This window comes from Aquarana catesbeiana, linkage group LG08 (genome assembly GCF_042186555.1).
Source record: "Aquarana catesbeiana isolate 2022-GZ linkage group LG08, ASM4218655v1, whole genome shotgun sequence".
Classification (NCBI taxonomy): domain Eukaryota; kingdom Metazoa; phylum Chordata; class Amphibia; order Anura; family Ranidae; genus Aquarana; species Aquarana catesbeiana.
The window spans coordinates 225,358,586-225,373,700 of record NC_133331.1 but is presented as its reverse complement, the minus strand read 5'-3'; the positions used below and the strand labels follow the sequence as shown (position 1 = coordinate 225,373,700).

At 41.7% G+C, this 15,115-nt stretch overlaps 1 protein-coding gene across 1 annotated transcript in view; it reads left to right on the top strand.

Moving 5' to 3' along the window:
• The window catches only part of LRIT1 (leucine rich repeat, Ig-like and transmembrane domains 1), a 97,753-nt gene that overhangs the window by 28,166 nt on the left and 54,472 nt on the right, over positions 1–15,115 (top strand). The window contains exon 2 of the mRNA XM_073596899.1: positions 2,393–2,859. Within this exon, the coding sequence (XP_073453000.1) occupies positions 2,393–2,859 (467 nt within the window). The remainder of the gene's footprint in view (positions 1–2,392; positions 2,860–15,115) is intronic.

The window sequence follows — 15,115 nt, the reverse complement described above, 5'->3', positions numbered from 1 at the left end:
ACGAACTCCCCCCGCAGTGCCTTTTTTGGTTACCTCCAAATCAGGCACTACGCACTCACTATCACGCCAACCCAACCCTCCAATTCTCTAAGCCATCCCCATTTGAATAAATAAACAAAAAGAGGAAAAACAGACAGCGCAAGACCAATCTGAAAACACAGCAGCTGAACACTGAAGGCCAATATAAAATCCTTGAATATAACTATCAAAACAAAGCAGTGCAGCGCTTAGAGGAAACAAATAAATGTAATAGATGTAAGACAAAGTCCCAAAATATATCTTGATCCAAAGAAATGAATAATCATCCACAAGTGGAAAGGAAACTCCTCAGATGGTGAGAAAAGGTGCAGTGATAGGATAAACGTAATATTTGTGTATCAACACCACTGTGTTCCACCACCAGAAGTATAGGCCGCTCACCTTATTGAGTAGACCTTCCGAGCTAACAGATAGGTCACTCATGCAGTCCCTTCAACAGGGTAATCATAAAGATGGAAAAGCTGGCCACCTATGTTGTCCACCAAGACTTGCAGTATCCAAATGACAATCTCATCGGCAGGTATAAGTCATGTTAAAACAAAATGACAGGACATAGTGCTCTCTATATGATAAAAAATTACTACTTTATTAAATAAAAACGTTACTCACAAAGATGGCACTGAATCCCAGTGCTGGAGTATATGACATGTAGAAATTAAAAAACAGATAGGTGGCTCTACTGACGTCACAGAGCCCCTTGCACGTGTATCGTCCATGGGTAAGGACTTCCTCAACTAATCTGGATTCGCTGATGACGTAATCCTATTACGAAACGCGTAGGGTGGAGCAGGGCGACGCGCTGACGTCACCTCCAGTTACTGCTCGTTTTTCCAAGAGGATGGGTCTGTGCGGCCGCCGCACCGGTCTTGAGGCTTACCTTTGCTGCATTTATGTAAGTGTAATTTTAAAAGCTATTCATTAAACTCATAAGGTTTTACACTATCGGAGTTCTCTATTCTTGTTACACGGTCCACTTCTTATTGGTTTGGTTTCAACTATGTGATGATCCGAAGACTTAAGCAGGCCAGATTTGATGCCGAGCACGAGTCACAGCGGTTCTTGCTTGCTATGATCCTCTGTGGTGGGGGATCATGGCCTTCTGGTAAGGAGATACCCCTTCTATTTTTTGGTGGTGGATCACTATTTTTCACGGAGTGGATCAGGATTGCTTTTTATGGACTTTACTGTTCTGTTTCCAGCACGAGTGGTTATTATTAGGTGCCACTATTCACAGAGACTTGTCACCAATATTATATGAGTATTTTTTACAGTATCAAGCTTTTCATATATGTGATTTTATTTAATATACATGGTTTTCAAATTTCACTATTGTGTGTGATTTACATATTTCATCAGTTTTTCTTGTCTTTATAGCGTGACTCTCGTGTTTTTCTCTTTCTAGTGATTTATGGGTGTCATATAATTTTAGAGTTTCTGCTTTTTATCCATATTATTTATGTTTTTGGGTTTATTCCCCCAATCTCAAATTTATATGTTTATGTATTTCACATCATTTAGCGTGTTTTTTTTATATTTTTTCTATTTTTGTGTTGGACCAACATACAGCAACATGGGAGCCATGGCATCGAAGAATAGACCCTCCATGATCTCATGAGAACCCCCCCTCCGTTCTGTACAATACGATTGCTCGAAGCCCAGGAGAGATGCACCCTTCAGATTGGGACTTTCTTATACTTTTTCTTTCCTCTCCCCCTCTTCTCTCACCCCCCCCCCCTTTTCTTCTATCTCTTCTTCTTTCTATTATTCTTCCCTTCCTCCTCTTCTCTTTCTTCTCTGGAATAGCGGGCCACGCAAATATGAATCACGGACCCTACTGATGGTCTGTTTGTTAGAGCAGCCTGCATTGTATTACTTCAGCGCTACCTCTCCCTGGTACATAGTGCTGTTCCTTGTTGACATATGTCTGTGGATTGTGTGTTAATTCTCTCATACATAGACCTCCATGCCCATTCCAGAGCTGTTTGTGACTACTATTTCCCTTTTATTATTTTATGTTTTAAACCACTGTATTGCACATGTTGAAACCTAATAAAAATTGTCAATTATAAAAAAAAAAAAAATCCCAATAAAACTACATTTACGTTTTGGTTGTAACATGACAAAATGTGGAAAATTTCAAGGGGTGTGAATACTTTTTCAAGGCACTGTATCTGCTTATGAACATTTAATAACCCGTATGAATTATCAGCTCTGTTTTTGGTGAAACTTGACTAACCTATTGTAGAAAATTGTGAAATAGAAATATAAAAATTAATTGTGCATGGTTCTAATTTATTATTCATAACAATATAACATATGATTTATTGTTTTTTTTTTTTTTTTTTCAAAACAGGGCAGTTCTTTGTAATGATCCGGAGATGACTTTAACACCGGTGAATATTCCGACAGACACATTTAAGCTTCGAATAGAAAAGACATCTATCAGGCGTGTGCAAGGAGATGCTTTTTATCTACTCTCAAATCTTGAGTTTCTCTGGATGCCGTATAATTCAATTTTAGGCCTGAGTGTAGTGACATTGCGAGGCTTGCGCAAGTTGCAAGAACTTAGACTGGATGGCAATGACCTCACATCTTTTCCATGGGAAGCCCTAGCCAGCACACCCCGATTACGGCTGTTAGACTTGCACAATAACGAATTGTCATCGATACCTAAAGATGCTGCACGTTTCATAAAGAACATTACTTACCTGGATCTGTCTAGTAATAAACTGGTTACACTCCCTCAGGAACTAATTGCATCCTGGCTAAACCTCCACTCTGCATCATATTTTTCCAGTGATCACTCTACATTAATCCTTGGTAAGTACTGTCTCTATATGAAAATGTCGCTTAAAGGGAACCAAAAAGAATCTGTTCTTACAAAGATATTTTAAAAGTCTTGCTGTGTGGATAATTCAGTAGAAGTACTGAAATGCAAACATTTCCTGGAGAAAATGTTGGTCTACACCTGCTTCATTGCTGGCCACATATCTAACGTTCTAGGTGTTCTTGGTCATATGATTTTAACTACAGGAGAGGATCAGATAGTCTGAACTTTAATGCATTCCTTCCACAAAGATGAACTTGAAAACAGCTTAGGCCTTCAGGGATGTGAGCAGGGCTTTGAGCAACATTTTCACCAGGTGTTAGAACCCATCTGTTAATTTCTATTTATCTGTTCAAGCAACACTGTTAACATCATTGTATGATACCATTTGAGCAAAGGTCCACTTTAATGCTTTTGTTTTTTTTTAAGTGCTCTTTTAGGTAGCGTTTAATAAGTTGTTTGTACTATATCAGAATAGTTTTGTGAATAATTATGAGAAACTTGAGTCTTGCTGCACTTCTCAAACTGCTTTTTTTAGTGCCTGTGAGTGTGTTGTTCCTCAGGATTCAGTGAGTTCAAAAACATAAATTTGTAATGGTAATGTTATGAGCAGTTAACTGATAAATTAAAATGTTGTAACATGTTACACCCATATTCAGGATGTAACATGTAACATGTTACAAATGTGCCGGTCCCCGCACCCCCCTAATCCTCCATTTTGGCAACAAGCAGGAAATATTCCCAGCCCGCCTGAGCAGTGTTCTGTGAATGAATGGACTACAACTTGTAGTTCTCAATGAACTACCATGGCGCGTTTAAGCACTGTGGTAGTTTATTGATTTTTACTGTCAGTGTAAAACTGCCTGCTCATACATTGTGCGGGCAGATAGCTTACATTGAGAGTCTGCAGGAGACCTGCATGACATGCTGATCGCTGGTGCAATGCTTTCCAGGCTCCTAAAAATTGTAAATGCACATTTTTTTTTTCAAAAGGTGGACTTATCCTTTAAAACAGTAAATCTTATCAGTGGTACTCCAATGCAATTCATCACATGCAGTTTTTGCTTTTGTCTTGTAACATATTCACCCAAAGTATTTTTAAGGGAGGACTTGCAAAATATATATATGTAGTACAGAACAATTTTTAGGAAAGAGATTGAGAATGAATTTATGAAAGATTTTATGTACCCTTATTTGTTTTTATGAAGATGTAAGTTCTGATCTGTCAAGAGTGTGCCCTCTGTTTTTAGCAGCAGGTGGCAAAAGACACTCACCAAAGTGTAGGCTCCAGGAGTGTCTTATCTTCTCCAGGGATGATGATAGTGTTGCTGTAAAACTTTAGACAATCATTAGAATGTAATCATTGGAGACTGCACAGGTAGTGACAGCTAACATTTTGGACTGGACTAAAATGAAGTAGCAAATTGTAAAGCAGGAGAAAATCAGAACAAGCTAAAGGGCAGCAGGAAAAATATTTGAGCATGGGTTAAAAATGATTTAATTTACTCAACATTTCTTTTTATGGGATCACAATGGGTAAAGAACAAATTAAGAGGCAGAAGACATAGGGTCAATGTAAACATAGCTGTAAGGATCTTTGTTGTACTCAGCCCAGTTCTTTTTCATTTCACTTGAATTCCACCCCTTCCCAAAAAAACTTTCTTTCTGCTCCCCCATTGAACTTTTCAGCTCCCAGTTAACATAGCTGCAAGAATCTCTGTTGTACCCAGCCCTTTATAGTTCATTTTCATGTCACTTGAATTCCACCCCCCTTTAACAAAAAAAAGAAATACTTACTTTTTTGTTGCTCCCCCGTTGAACTTTTAAGATCCCAGTTATACAGCAATGGGTAATGGAGACAAGGAAACACCGCTCCAGGTGAGTAAATCCAGGTGAGCTGGGATAAGGACTCCTCCCACGGGTGCTAGCTACGGCTCGTCTGCCGTGCAAAGTATATGGGGAAAGGAATAGCTGCACACCGAAGTGACAAAATGGTCTTTTATTCTTCTACTTTTATTATCCTTCTACTTTTATTATTCTACTTTTTCTATGTCTCACATATACAACCATAGGTGTGCGCAGCCTATTGCATTAGGGTATGCACCCCAAATGTATTAAAACATGGACAGTGTTAGTAGAGCAGTGGATTTGTCAGTAGGGCAGAGGTTGGTGTCAGTGAGGCAGTGGACGTTATTAGTAGTATTTTATTTTTATTATTTTATTTTTATTTGATTTTTACCATTTTAGGAGCCCTGTTGGAGGGCTTTGGTGAAATATCAGCAGGGGGAATCTGCACCACACAGTGTGATTAGAGTGTGCCCAGGCACACCCGGCACACCCCCTGCGCACGCCTATGTAGACAATTGAGATAGAATAAGTCCTGCTGACATTGTTCACACCTGTGCTTTGCACAGGGGGAGGTCATATTTAAGGAAGGTCAGTTGACCATTTCAGGGTAATGAATAAGCACAATGTAATCATGTGAAATGCGTCTTACTGATGCACTTGCTAATGTCCTGTGGTGTGTGACCCTTTGCTTTTATGGAAGAAGAATAAAGGACTTGTTTGTCACTTCGGTGGGCAGCTATACCTTTCTCCATACACAGTAACAACCAACCTTCCCATGATGCATGGTTTTCAGTTGGGTACTGCTTCTTCAATGTTCTGCTTTCAGGATGCTTGCCATCCAAGCTAATTTTCTGCAGTCTACCTACAGATTTTCTAGAGCCTTTATTCTGATTAATAGTGGCCCCCAGATATTTGAAACTCTACCTGCCCCAGAGGGACAACTCAAAAGTGTATGAACTGCCTTCACTCATCTATAGCTATTATTATACTTTTGATTTTGTAATGGACACATTAATTGCTGTAGCTCTTCCCTCCATATGTTAAGTGGTTCCTTTAGACGTTGTTATTCGCTTGATATCATCATTAAAGGTCAGCAGTATGGTGGGCAGATCTCATTCACTAGCTATCTAAATTAAACAATGTGGATGATATTATCTATCAACACCTTTACCAGCAGGGATAGATCATTATCCTCTGTCTCGTTATGCTCTAGCAGTTGTGAATAACTCACTGGGAGTTTGATGTTTTCAATTACTTCCTACACACCCAATAGGTGTTGTGGACTCCTGCATTTAGACTTTATAAGATATTTCTGGGAGACCATGTAGAAGGGTCTATCCCCACCAAGCTTTGTCTGGAGAGAATGTAGCAAGGTCCATCCCCTGCTGCCTGAGGTAAATATAGCTCCACAGAGGTTCAGTTCATGCTTCTCGGGTCTGCTGCCTGGAGAAGGAAGCTAAAGATGATGCGTTCTGTTTAGTCAATTGCTGGTCTTAGCTTAAAGGTCTACAAATAGCCCGTGACAAGGGCTGAAGATAATTAAAAGCAGCTGTCCATCTGGCCTATCGAATTTGCATTAGCCTGTAATGGAGATTAAAAATACTAGCGAGCAGAGGGAATTTTTGCTACTGTTTTGGGGTAGCCTTTATCCCTAACCCTCTTTTACCTGCACAACTGAGCCAATACATATTCAAAAGTAGATTGATCAAGTGGAAACCTGTGTGTCAGTCACCCACCGTTGGTGGGTTAGTGAGCCAGTGCAGGGCAAGTCACCAGCAGAATGGCTAGGTGGTTCAAGTAACTTCTGAGGGGGTAATTGCAACACTAGATAAAAAAAAAAAAAAAAAAAAAAAAAAAAGATTTCCCTGCTGTTAGAATTATCTCCAGCAAGCAAAGATCTTGATTCTATAAGGAGTCCATAGCTCTTCATGCACAGAAGGTGGCAGTCCTATAAGAGGAAAAGAAAGGAGCCAGTGTAATGCTAGGTTATGCTGCTAGTGCATTTGTTTTTCCTTATTTGTTTTGCTTTACTACATGCATCTAAACAAAATCTTGTGCACCAAGCAGGTTTGCTAAACTTTACAGTTAAAGTTTGGTTAACATTTTTTATATGCTATACTGCACCATGGACATACGGTAACTTGCTTCTAATAAAGAGTGTCTTATGTGTTGCTGCCTGGCTACTTTAAATGGTAGAAATCTTGCCTTTACTGGAAGTTCACAGCTGCAAGCATCCAACATCAGTGAAGGCAGGATTTCTACATTAAGAAGCAGCCAACAGGTTGTAGGACATCCTTCATTAAAAGTAAGCTAAGTTTCTGGTGCAGTATACAAAAAATAAAAAATAAACTTTATCTTTAAAGTGGGCATATACTCTATTTCTTTTTATGAGGAGGTAAGTAAAACCTTGGACAGAGGGGTGGCTGTGGACGTGGTATACTTGGATTTTGTAAAAGTGTTTGACACAGTTCCCCAAACACGGCTCATGTGTAAGATAAAGTCTACAGGCTTGGAAAGATCAATTTCTAAATGGATAGAAAACTGGCTAAAATACAGAATTCAGAGAGTAGTGGTTAATGACTCTTACTTTGAATGGTCTAAAGTTATCAGTGGTGTACCCCAATATTCAGTGCTGAGACCCTTACTTTTTAATACCTTTATAAATGATATAGGGTCTGGGATTAAAAGTACCATTTCTATCTTTGCAGATGACACTAAGCTATGCAGTGGAATAACGTCCTTACAGGATGTCTCCAATTTACAAGCTGACCTCAATGCACTGTCTAATTGGGAAACCAAGTGGCAAATGAGGTTTAGTGTTGATGATTGTAAAGTTAAGCATTTGGGGGCTAAGAATTTGCATGCATCATACATACTGGGGGAGTACAGCTGGGGGAATTAATGGTGGAGAAGGATCTGGGGGTTTTGGTAGATCATAAGCTCAATAATAACATGCAATGCCAAGCTGCAGTCTTAAAAGCGAGCAAAGTCCTTTCTTGTATTAAGAGAGGTATGGACTCCAGAGAAAGATACTGTATATCATTATGCCCCTGTACAAATCATTAGTAAGACCTCATCTGGAACATGCTACAACAGTTCGATATAGATAGGAGATTCGACATGATGATGACAATAACAATCTGTGTCCATCAAACCTGTGGTCGAATGTGCCTAACCTTAACTCTATTAGTCCAAGATTATTCTACATAGAGAGAAAAGATTTGACATAGAGAGAAAAGATTTGACGTAGGGGAGAAAAGATTCAACTTAGGGGAGAAAAGATTCGACGTAGGGGAGAAAAGATAAATAAAAATAATGATGATGATTAATGTTATTGGCTGATTGTAACCAAAGAGCAGGAGCAGTAAAATAGCTGAAACTAAGTACACACGTACTTTGGCTTATGGTGTCTGTTGAAAGTTCTAAGAAGATTCGACGGAGCAGGTAAACTATACGGCGTCGTACAGTTTAGCTGCTCCGTCGAATCTTCTTTGAACATTCGACAGACACCATAAACCTTCAATGACAGATTCAACCTTAATTTGGATTTTTGGACGAATGCAATTTTTAACGAAAAACTAAATAAATAAAAACTAATTTCGGGAGTAACTAAATACATTTATTTTTTGGACGAAAACGAAATTCCGAAATGAAATATTTCAGTGTACACATGTCTATTGGGCACCAGTTCTCAAAAAGGATATTGGGGAACTGGAGAAAGTGCAGAGAAGAGCAAACAAACTGACAGGAGGCATGGAGAAGCTCAGCTATGAGGAAAGATTAGAGGAACTGAATATATTCCCTCTTGAGAAGAGGAGATTAAGGGGGATATGATCATGATATGATATGGATGGTCCATATAGTGGACTTGGTGTTATTCACTTTAAGGTCATCACAGAGGACAAGGGGGCACTCTTTACGTCTAGAGGAAAAAAGATTTCATCTCCAAATATAGAAAGGTTTCTTCACAGTAAGAGCTGTGAAAAATTGGAATAGACTCCCTCCAGAGGTGGTTCTGGCAAGCTCAGTAGATTGCTTTAAAAAGGGCCTGGTTTCTTTCCTAAAAGTACATAATATAACTGAGTATTAAGATTTATAGGTAAAGTTGATCCATGGAAAATCCAATTGCCTCTCAGGGGGGATCAGGAAGAAATGTTTTCCCCTGCTGTAGCAAATTGGAGCATGCTTTTCTGGGGTTTTTCGCCTTCCTCTGGATCAATTGTGGGCAAAGGATTGTGCATATGGGATTGTATTTTTTTTTTTTTTAAAGAGAAAATCTGCTGCGCTCAAACCCAAAAAACAAAATATCTCAAAAGCAGCTAACATGATATTGCTGGGTACAATAACAAAAAATAGAGGGTATAGGTGTAGCGCTACACTTATACCCTCTATTTTTTTTTTTTTTTCTTGGTTGAACTAGATGGACTTGTGTCTTTTTTCAACCCGACTAACTATGAAAAAGTGAAAAATTGCTGTCTTATAGGGAACATCTAGTAAGATCGATTGTGGCAAAAATGTATCTTTTGCCTTGACCTCCTCATAAGATGCTGCAATGCAATTTCTGACACATGACAAAACACTCCTCTGTATGCGCATGAGATAATTGGGCAGGGGTAGGCAACCTTTGAGAGGTGGAGATCTACCTGGACAACAAGGAAGAGATTAAAGGTCCCTGGGGTGCGGCACCCTTTTTTTTTTTTTTTTAAGAAGTTAGCTAGCAAGCCCCTAATGAAAAATAAGGACAAGGACGGCGTGGGGAAAACTTTAAAAATACAATAAAACTAATGTCATTGTAAAAATAAAAGTGTAGCCTTAAAAGTTAGCTTCAGTCATAAACTTGGCATTCACTTTTATTCACCCTCTCAAATCTGATGCTGGAGTCCATCATAAAGCAAGAACATCTGGTACTGCAGGCAGACTTGATTGATTTATTTCAGGACAGGCCAAGGCCATTCCTCCGGGACCCTCCCAATGGGCATGAGCTTACCTATATGTAAGTGAATGTTTATTTTTAATAAAGTGTATATTGCTTATCCATTGATTGGAGTTTCTGCTGTCTTCCCTGCCAGCTCTGGAAGCCTACTTCCACTTGTTATCATCCCAGTGCTGCTCCTGCTTGCTGTGGTGGACTGTGGATGGATCATTAATCTTTTATGGATATGTTCAGATTATTTTTTACTCTCTGGACAATTAATCTTTATATGCACTACATGCACTATATTGATTTTTTTTACAACTTTTACATTTTTTTTATCTCTATTTGTTAACCCTTGGTCTGTGTTTTTTGCCCTGTATCACCCTATTTTCGGTCTGCTCTCACTGCAGACTTCCATCAGTATTCCCTTGCAAGAGCTCACTTTAGGTGGAACCAAGGTCAGATTGTGCTGACCAGAGAGTACTGAAGATTGATGTACTGACATCAAGTAGACAAATAAAAGCATGGCATTCCTTATCTGGGTTTCAACCAAAAGTCTTCCTCATCATATCCTATATCCCATTCCCAACATAGGCAGTCAAAAAAGTTCCACTGCTTTATGTTTAGCATCTTTGCATGAAGTGTTAAATGAGCTGCAGAGAGTCAACAAAGGTGGCTGGGGGGCCTCCGTTATAAGGAATGACCACAGAAATTAACCGTATTCTCCCTGGAGAAGAAGTGTTTAAAGCAGAACTAAACTTTATTCCATAATCAACATTAATCATTTTTAATCCCTATGCTGCAAGCATTAGAAAACAGAACATATATTTTATTTACTTGTTTTAAACATTTTTTTAAAATTATGTCATACATCCTATGAGTTTTTAGGTGGAGAGAAGGAGGAACTTTCTTAGCTAAGCACACCCGCCTGCGTGCATTCTTGAGCTAAGGCCAGATGAATTCCAAGAAGTAAATGCTACATTAACCATTTGCCCTTATTCAAGATGGCCAAGGCTAGAAATGCCAGGAGGGTGTTTTGCAAAATGATTTTGCAACAAAATAAAGAATAGAGACATGGATGTATGGTCATTTTGCTTTGAATATTAAAAAATAAGTAAATAGAGTTTTCAGTTTGTGGTGCTCAAATTCAGTTTAGTTCAGATTTTGGGATTTCGCCACCCACATGGGGGAATTGAGTCATTTTCTTTTGTTTAACTCCCTGGTTGAACAAAAAAATTACTAATATATAACCAGCCTTAGGCTGTTCCATTGTTCCTAAAAAACATACGCGATGATCTTATGAATTATTTTGTTCACAAATAGGACCAACAATTTCCTTTCTAAAAGAGTTTTAAGATGGGGATGGCATCAGCATCTGAAAGTAAAGCACGCCATAAGCTGGAACTGTTAACAAATTGACACGTACTGTATCAAAATAAGGACAAGTCAGTATATAACCATGACTTATGTCCATCCCTGATTTTATTTCAATTTCCCAAGAATGTAATTTTGCATTCTTTTCTAGGTACGTTTCTATACACTTCACGTTTGGAGAAGGCTGGAAAAAGGGAGCTTCAAAGAAATTATAATTTTATAATCTGAATGTCAAATGTTTGTAACAAAGCAAGATTTTGCTCTGATTTGTTTGACTTTTTAAACAGTTTGAGATTGTGTTGTATTAACATTATATTTCCATAGGATTTTTGACTTAAAAATCCGTTTCCCTGAGCTCATTGACAGACACAGAGCTCCATTATTCAGAATCATAGGGTTATCTCCCCCTACAGGAGTAGGACACTAGGCAGAAAAAAGACTTGGCTATGCCTATAGGCAGTCCTAGGTGACATAACCCTCCACTCTGCTATAGGCCTTCAGTTTAGTAACAAACAGTGTCAAAAGCATCAAAACTCCTTAAGACCCATACACACTATCAGATTTTCTGCTGATTTTTGTCTTCAGATTTACCAAAACCGTGTAGTGCAAGGGCCTGCCTGATTGCATACAAATTGAAACTCCTAAGGTTTGACCTCATATTATATGGTTTTGGTAAATCTGAAGAAAAAAATCAGCAGAAAATCTGATAGTGTGTATGAGGGTTTAGAGTGGTGGGTGCAGTGTCTGTCAATGAACTCAGAGAAACTGATTTTACGGTAAGTCAAAGTGTCTGTCAATTTGTTCATTGACAGATGCAGAGCTCCATTATTCAGAACCATAGGGACGTCCCAAAGCAGTGCCAAACATGAGGGGTGGGACAACGAAAAATCCCAAGGCTAACACAAGAGCCAACCAGGTAACAGGAGCTCAACACAGAAACAAACTGGAGCCTAACCTGAACAATACCCCTTCAAGAGGGAATAGACCCTCTAAACAGCAGCCTGCAACACCTTGCGGCCAAAAGAAGCATGCCTAAATGCCAGCAAATCCACGTTGTAGAATTTTGTGAAAGTGTACACCAACAACCAAGTGGCCTTCTTGCAAACCAGCGCAGCTGACGCCTGATGATGGAAGGCCCAAGAAGCAACAAGCAGCCAAGTAGAATGCGCCGTAATAGGGAAAGGAGGAACCCAACCCCTGATAGAATAGACCAGAGTCATCATCTGTCTGATCCGTCTAGAGAGGCCACAGAAGAAGCAGACAGCCCCTTTTTTAACCCGTTCATGGTCACAAACAGTGAGTCTGATCTCTGAAAAGGCCCTGTGACTGCCAAACACACCCGAATCGCCCAAACACATCAAGGGCATATAAAGTAAATCTCTTAGGAGATTTTGACCTGGGACACAGGGAAAGCAATACAATGTCCTTAGTCAAAAGGAATCAGGTGAGGGAACCACGGACAAGGGTGAAGAACCACATCATCTTTGTGGATCGCCAGGTAAGAAGTGTGACATGGTAACGCCTACAGTTCCAGCACTCTGCGAGCAGAGGTGATAGCAACAAACAAAGCCACCTTCTGGGACAGAGCAAGCAGAGGAACCTCCTGAATATTTCCAATGGGAGGATCCTGTAGAACCAAACGCACCAAGGGTAGATCCCATGATGGTAGAAGCGACCACAGTGGTGGAGGCAGATGTCAAACCCCTTGATTAGGAGTACGCACCAGGGAATGTGAGACCAGGGGACACCGAAGAAACCCACCAAGGCAGACACCTGGCCTTTGATGGTACTCAAGGCCAAGTTCTGCTCAACCTCCCTGTGAAGGAAGATCGAAATCTGAGCCACGAGAAAGAACGAAGGGAAATGGCAAGCGCCTCACACCAGGATATTTATGCTATCCATGGCTGGTGGTAAATCTTCCAAGAGGAAGGCTTCCTAGCCTTCAGCAGCTTTGCAACTTCAGCACCTGGCTCATAACAGCCAGGCCTTCAAAAACCAGCGATTGAAGCAGGATGGAAGATCAGCCCTTGAAACAGTAGAACCTCCCTGAGAGCGACCAAGCGCATCAGGTCCAACACCCACCCACAGAGAGGCCCACCTGCAAGACAACAGTAGTTAAAATGCAGTATGCAACTTCTGGAGTTTGTCCCGAGGAAGAAACACTCTGGCCAGAGATGAAACCAGAGTCAGGCCCAGATAATCCAATTTTCTGGAAGGAGCTGGAGCAGACTTCAGGTAGTATAGAAGCCAACTGAAAACTGAGGTCTCTATAGCAAGCTATGTCACCCTTCAGGGTAGCTGAGGACTCTTGCAGAAGAAGATTGTCCAAGCAGCCCAGGACCACAATCCCCCCACTTATGTAACCACGCCAGAACTGGAGCCAACACCTTTGTGAGTATGCGAGGGGTGGAGGCGAGACCAAAAGTCAACACCGCGAGCTGAAAATGCTCTTTTCCCACAGTAAAATGGAGGAAGTGTTGGTGTTGGGCACACATTGGAGTGCGTAAATAAGCATCCGTGATGTCGACAGAAGCCCGAAAGTCCCATGTTGAAGGGACACCACCACCGTGCAGATGGACTCCATTAAGCACCCACTGGATCCGGGACAAGCACACCCTGAAGCAACAGGGCTTGCACAGCCCGAAGAATAACTGCCAACTGTCCGGTGACAGACGCCAATCAGAAGGAAAAAACCCTTTTCGGGGTTCAAGGCCGGAACACTAGGACATAGGTGAGGGTGCGCCTTCATGCTGAAGGGGCCTTGTCTGTGGGTCTAGGGAGCCCCGTTCTCGGCTCGCTAGACCAGGTCCATTGCGTGCCAAGAAGAAGGACCGCATCCGCTACGAGGCCCTTTTCCCCATTTTAGACTGTGGAAGACATTTACACTTCCCTCCTGTGAGAATCATAACGATGTCATCCAGGGTAGCCCCAAACAGACAATTACCTTGAAATGGTAACCGAATCAGAGCTTTTTTAGAAGCCCAGTCTGCAGACCAATACTTAAGCTCCAATAGATGTCTAAGCACCACTGCAGAAACAGAGAACTTAGCAACCAAGGGAACTGCGTCCAAGAGGCATCGCATACAAACTGCAGCCCCCAGACCAACTGGTCCGCCAACTCAGCGAAAGCAGAGAGAATCTGCTCCCCCTCCAGCTATGTCAGCCGGATCCTTAAAAGCCAGAGACTCCTCTACTACAATCATGGTCGCCTTGTGCAACCTAGAGACAGGGGGATCCACTACTGGTGGAACAGTCCACCCTTTAAGGAGGGACCCCATGAGGGGTACCTCACAGCGAAGCATTTTTGGAACCACAAAGGGACACTTTGGACACTCCCAGACTTTACGAACAAGTATTCCAAAAGTAGGAGGGAGAAGGGAACGCTTTTGCAATGCGAGACAGTTTATGGGTGCCAAGGGGACCGGCACCTCTGCCGCAGTCACAGTTGCATCCTCCATCTTTACAGTTTCCCACACAGTAATAAGGGAGACAACCAGTGCCTTCTTGTGCGCCACTACAGTTGTGGAGGAACAACCTCACTAACTGACAGGACAGGGAGTGTGGCCACCAACCCCGCAAGGTGGGCCACATCTACGATGGCAGAGCCAGACATAGGATCAGTCGAGACCGATGAGGCAGGGGAGGGAAGGGGGCTTGCCATTTACTAGCCTATATGCCCAAGCGCCACCTGTGAAAATGCAAAGAACACAGAGGGGCCGCCGTCTGAGACCTCCGCCTGGGGCACTGACCTAGGCTCCTCACAAGGTGCACTGGCCGAGACCCCGCACTGGGGCACCTACTGATACCCCACACAGTGGGCACCATTGGACCTCTAACAGGGGCACTGGCTGTGACCCCACACAGGGGGCACCTACGGATACCCCGCACACACCACTGGGCCCTTCACAGGGGGCACTGGCTGAGGCCCCTCACATGGGGCATTCACTAAGGCCCTCAAGGAAGCATCCACTGAGGCCCCTTATAGGGGGCATCCACTAAGGCCCCTCACAGGAGGGCACCTACGGAGGGCCCACTTAAACAACTCCCCCAAAAGGGGGTCATCATCAGAGCCCCCACAGCACCACCCCTCTGGCTTGGTCATGCAGACTAGC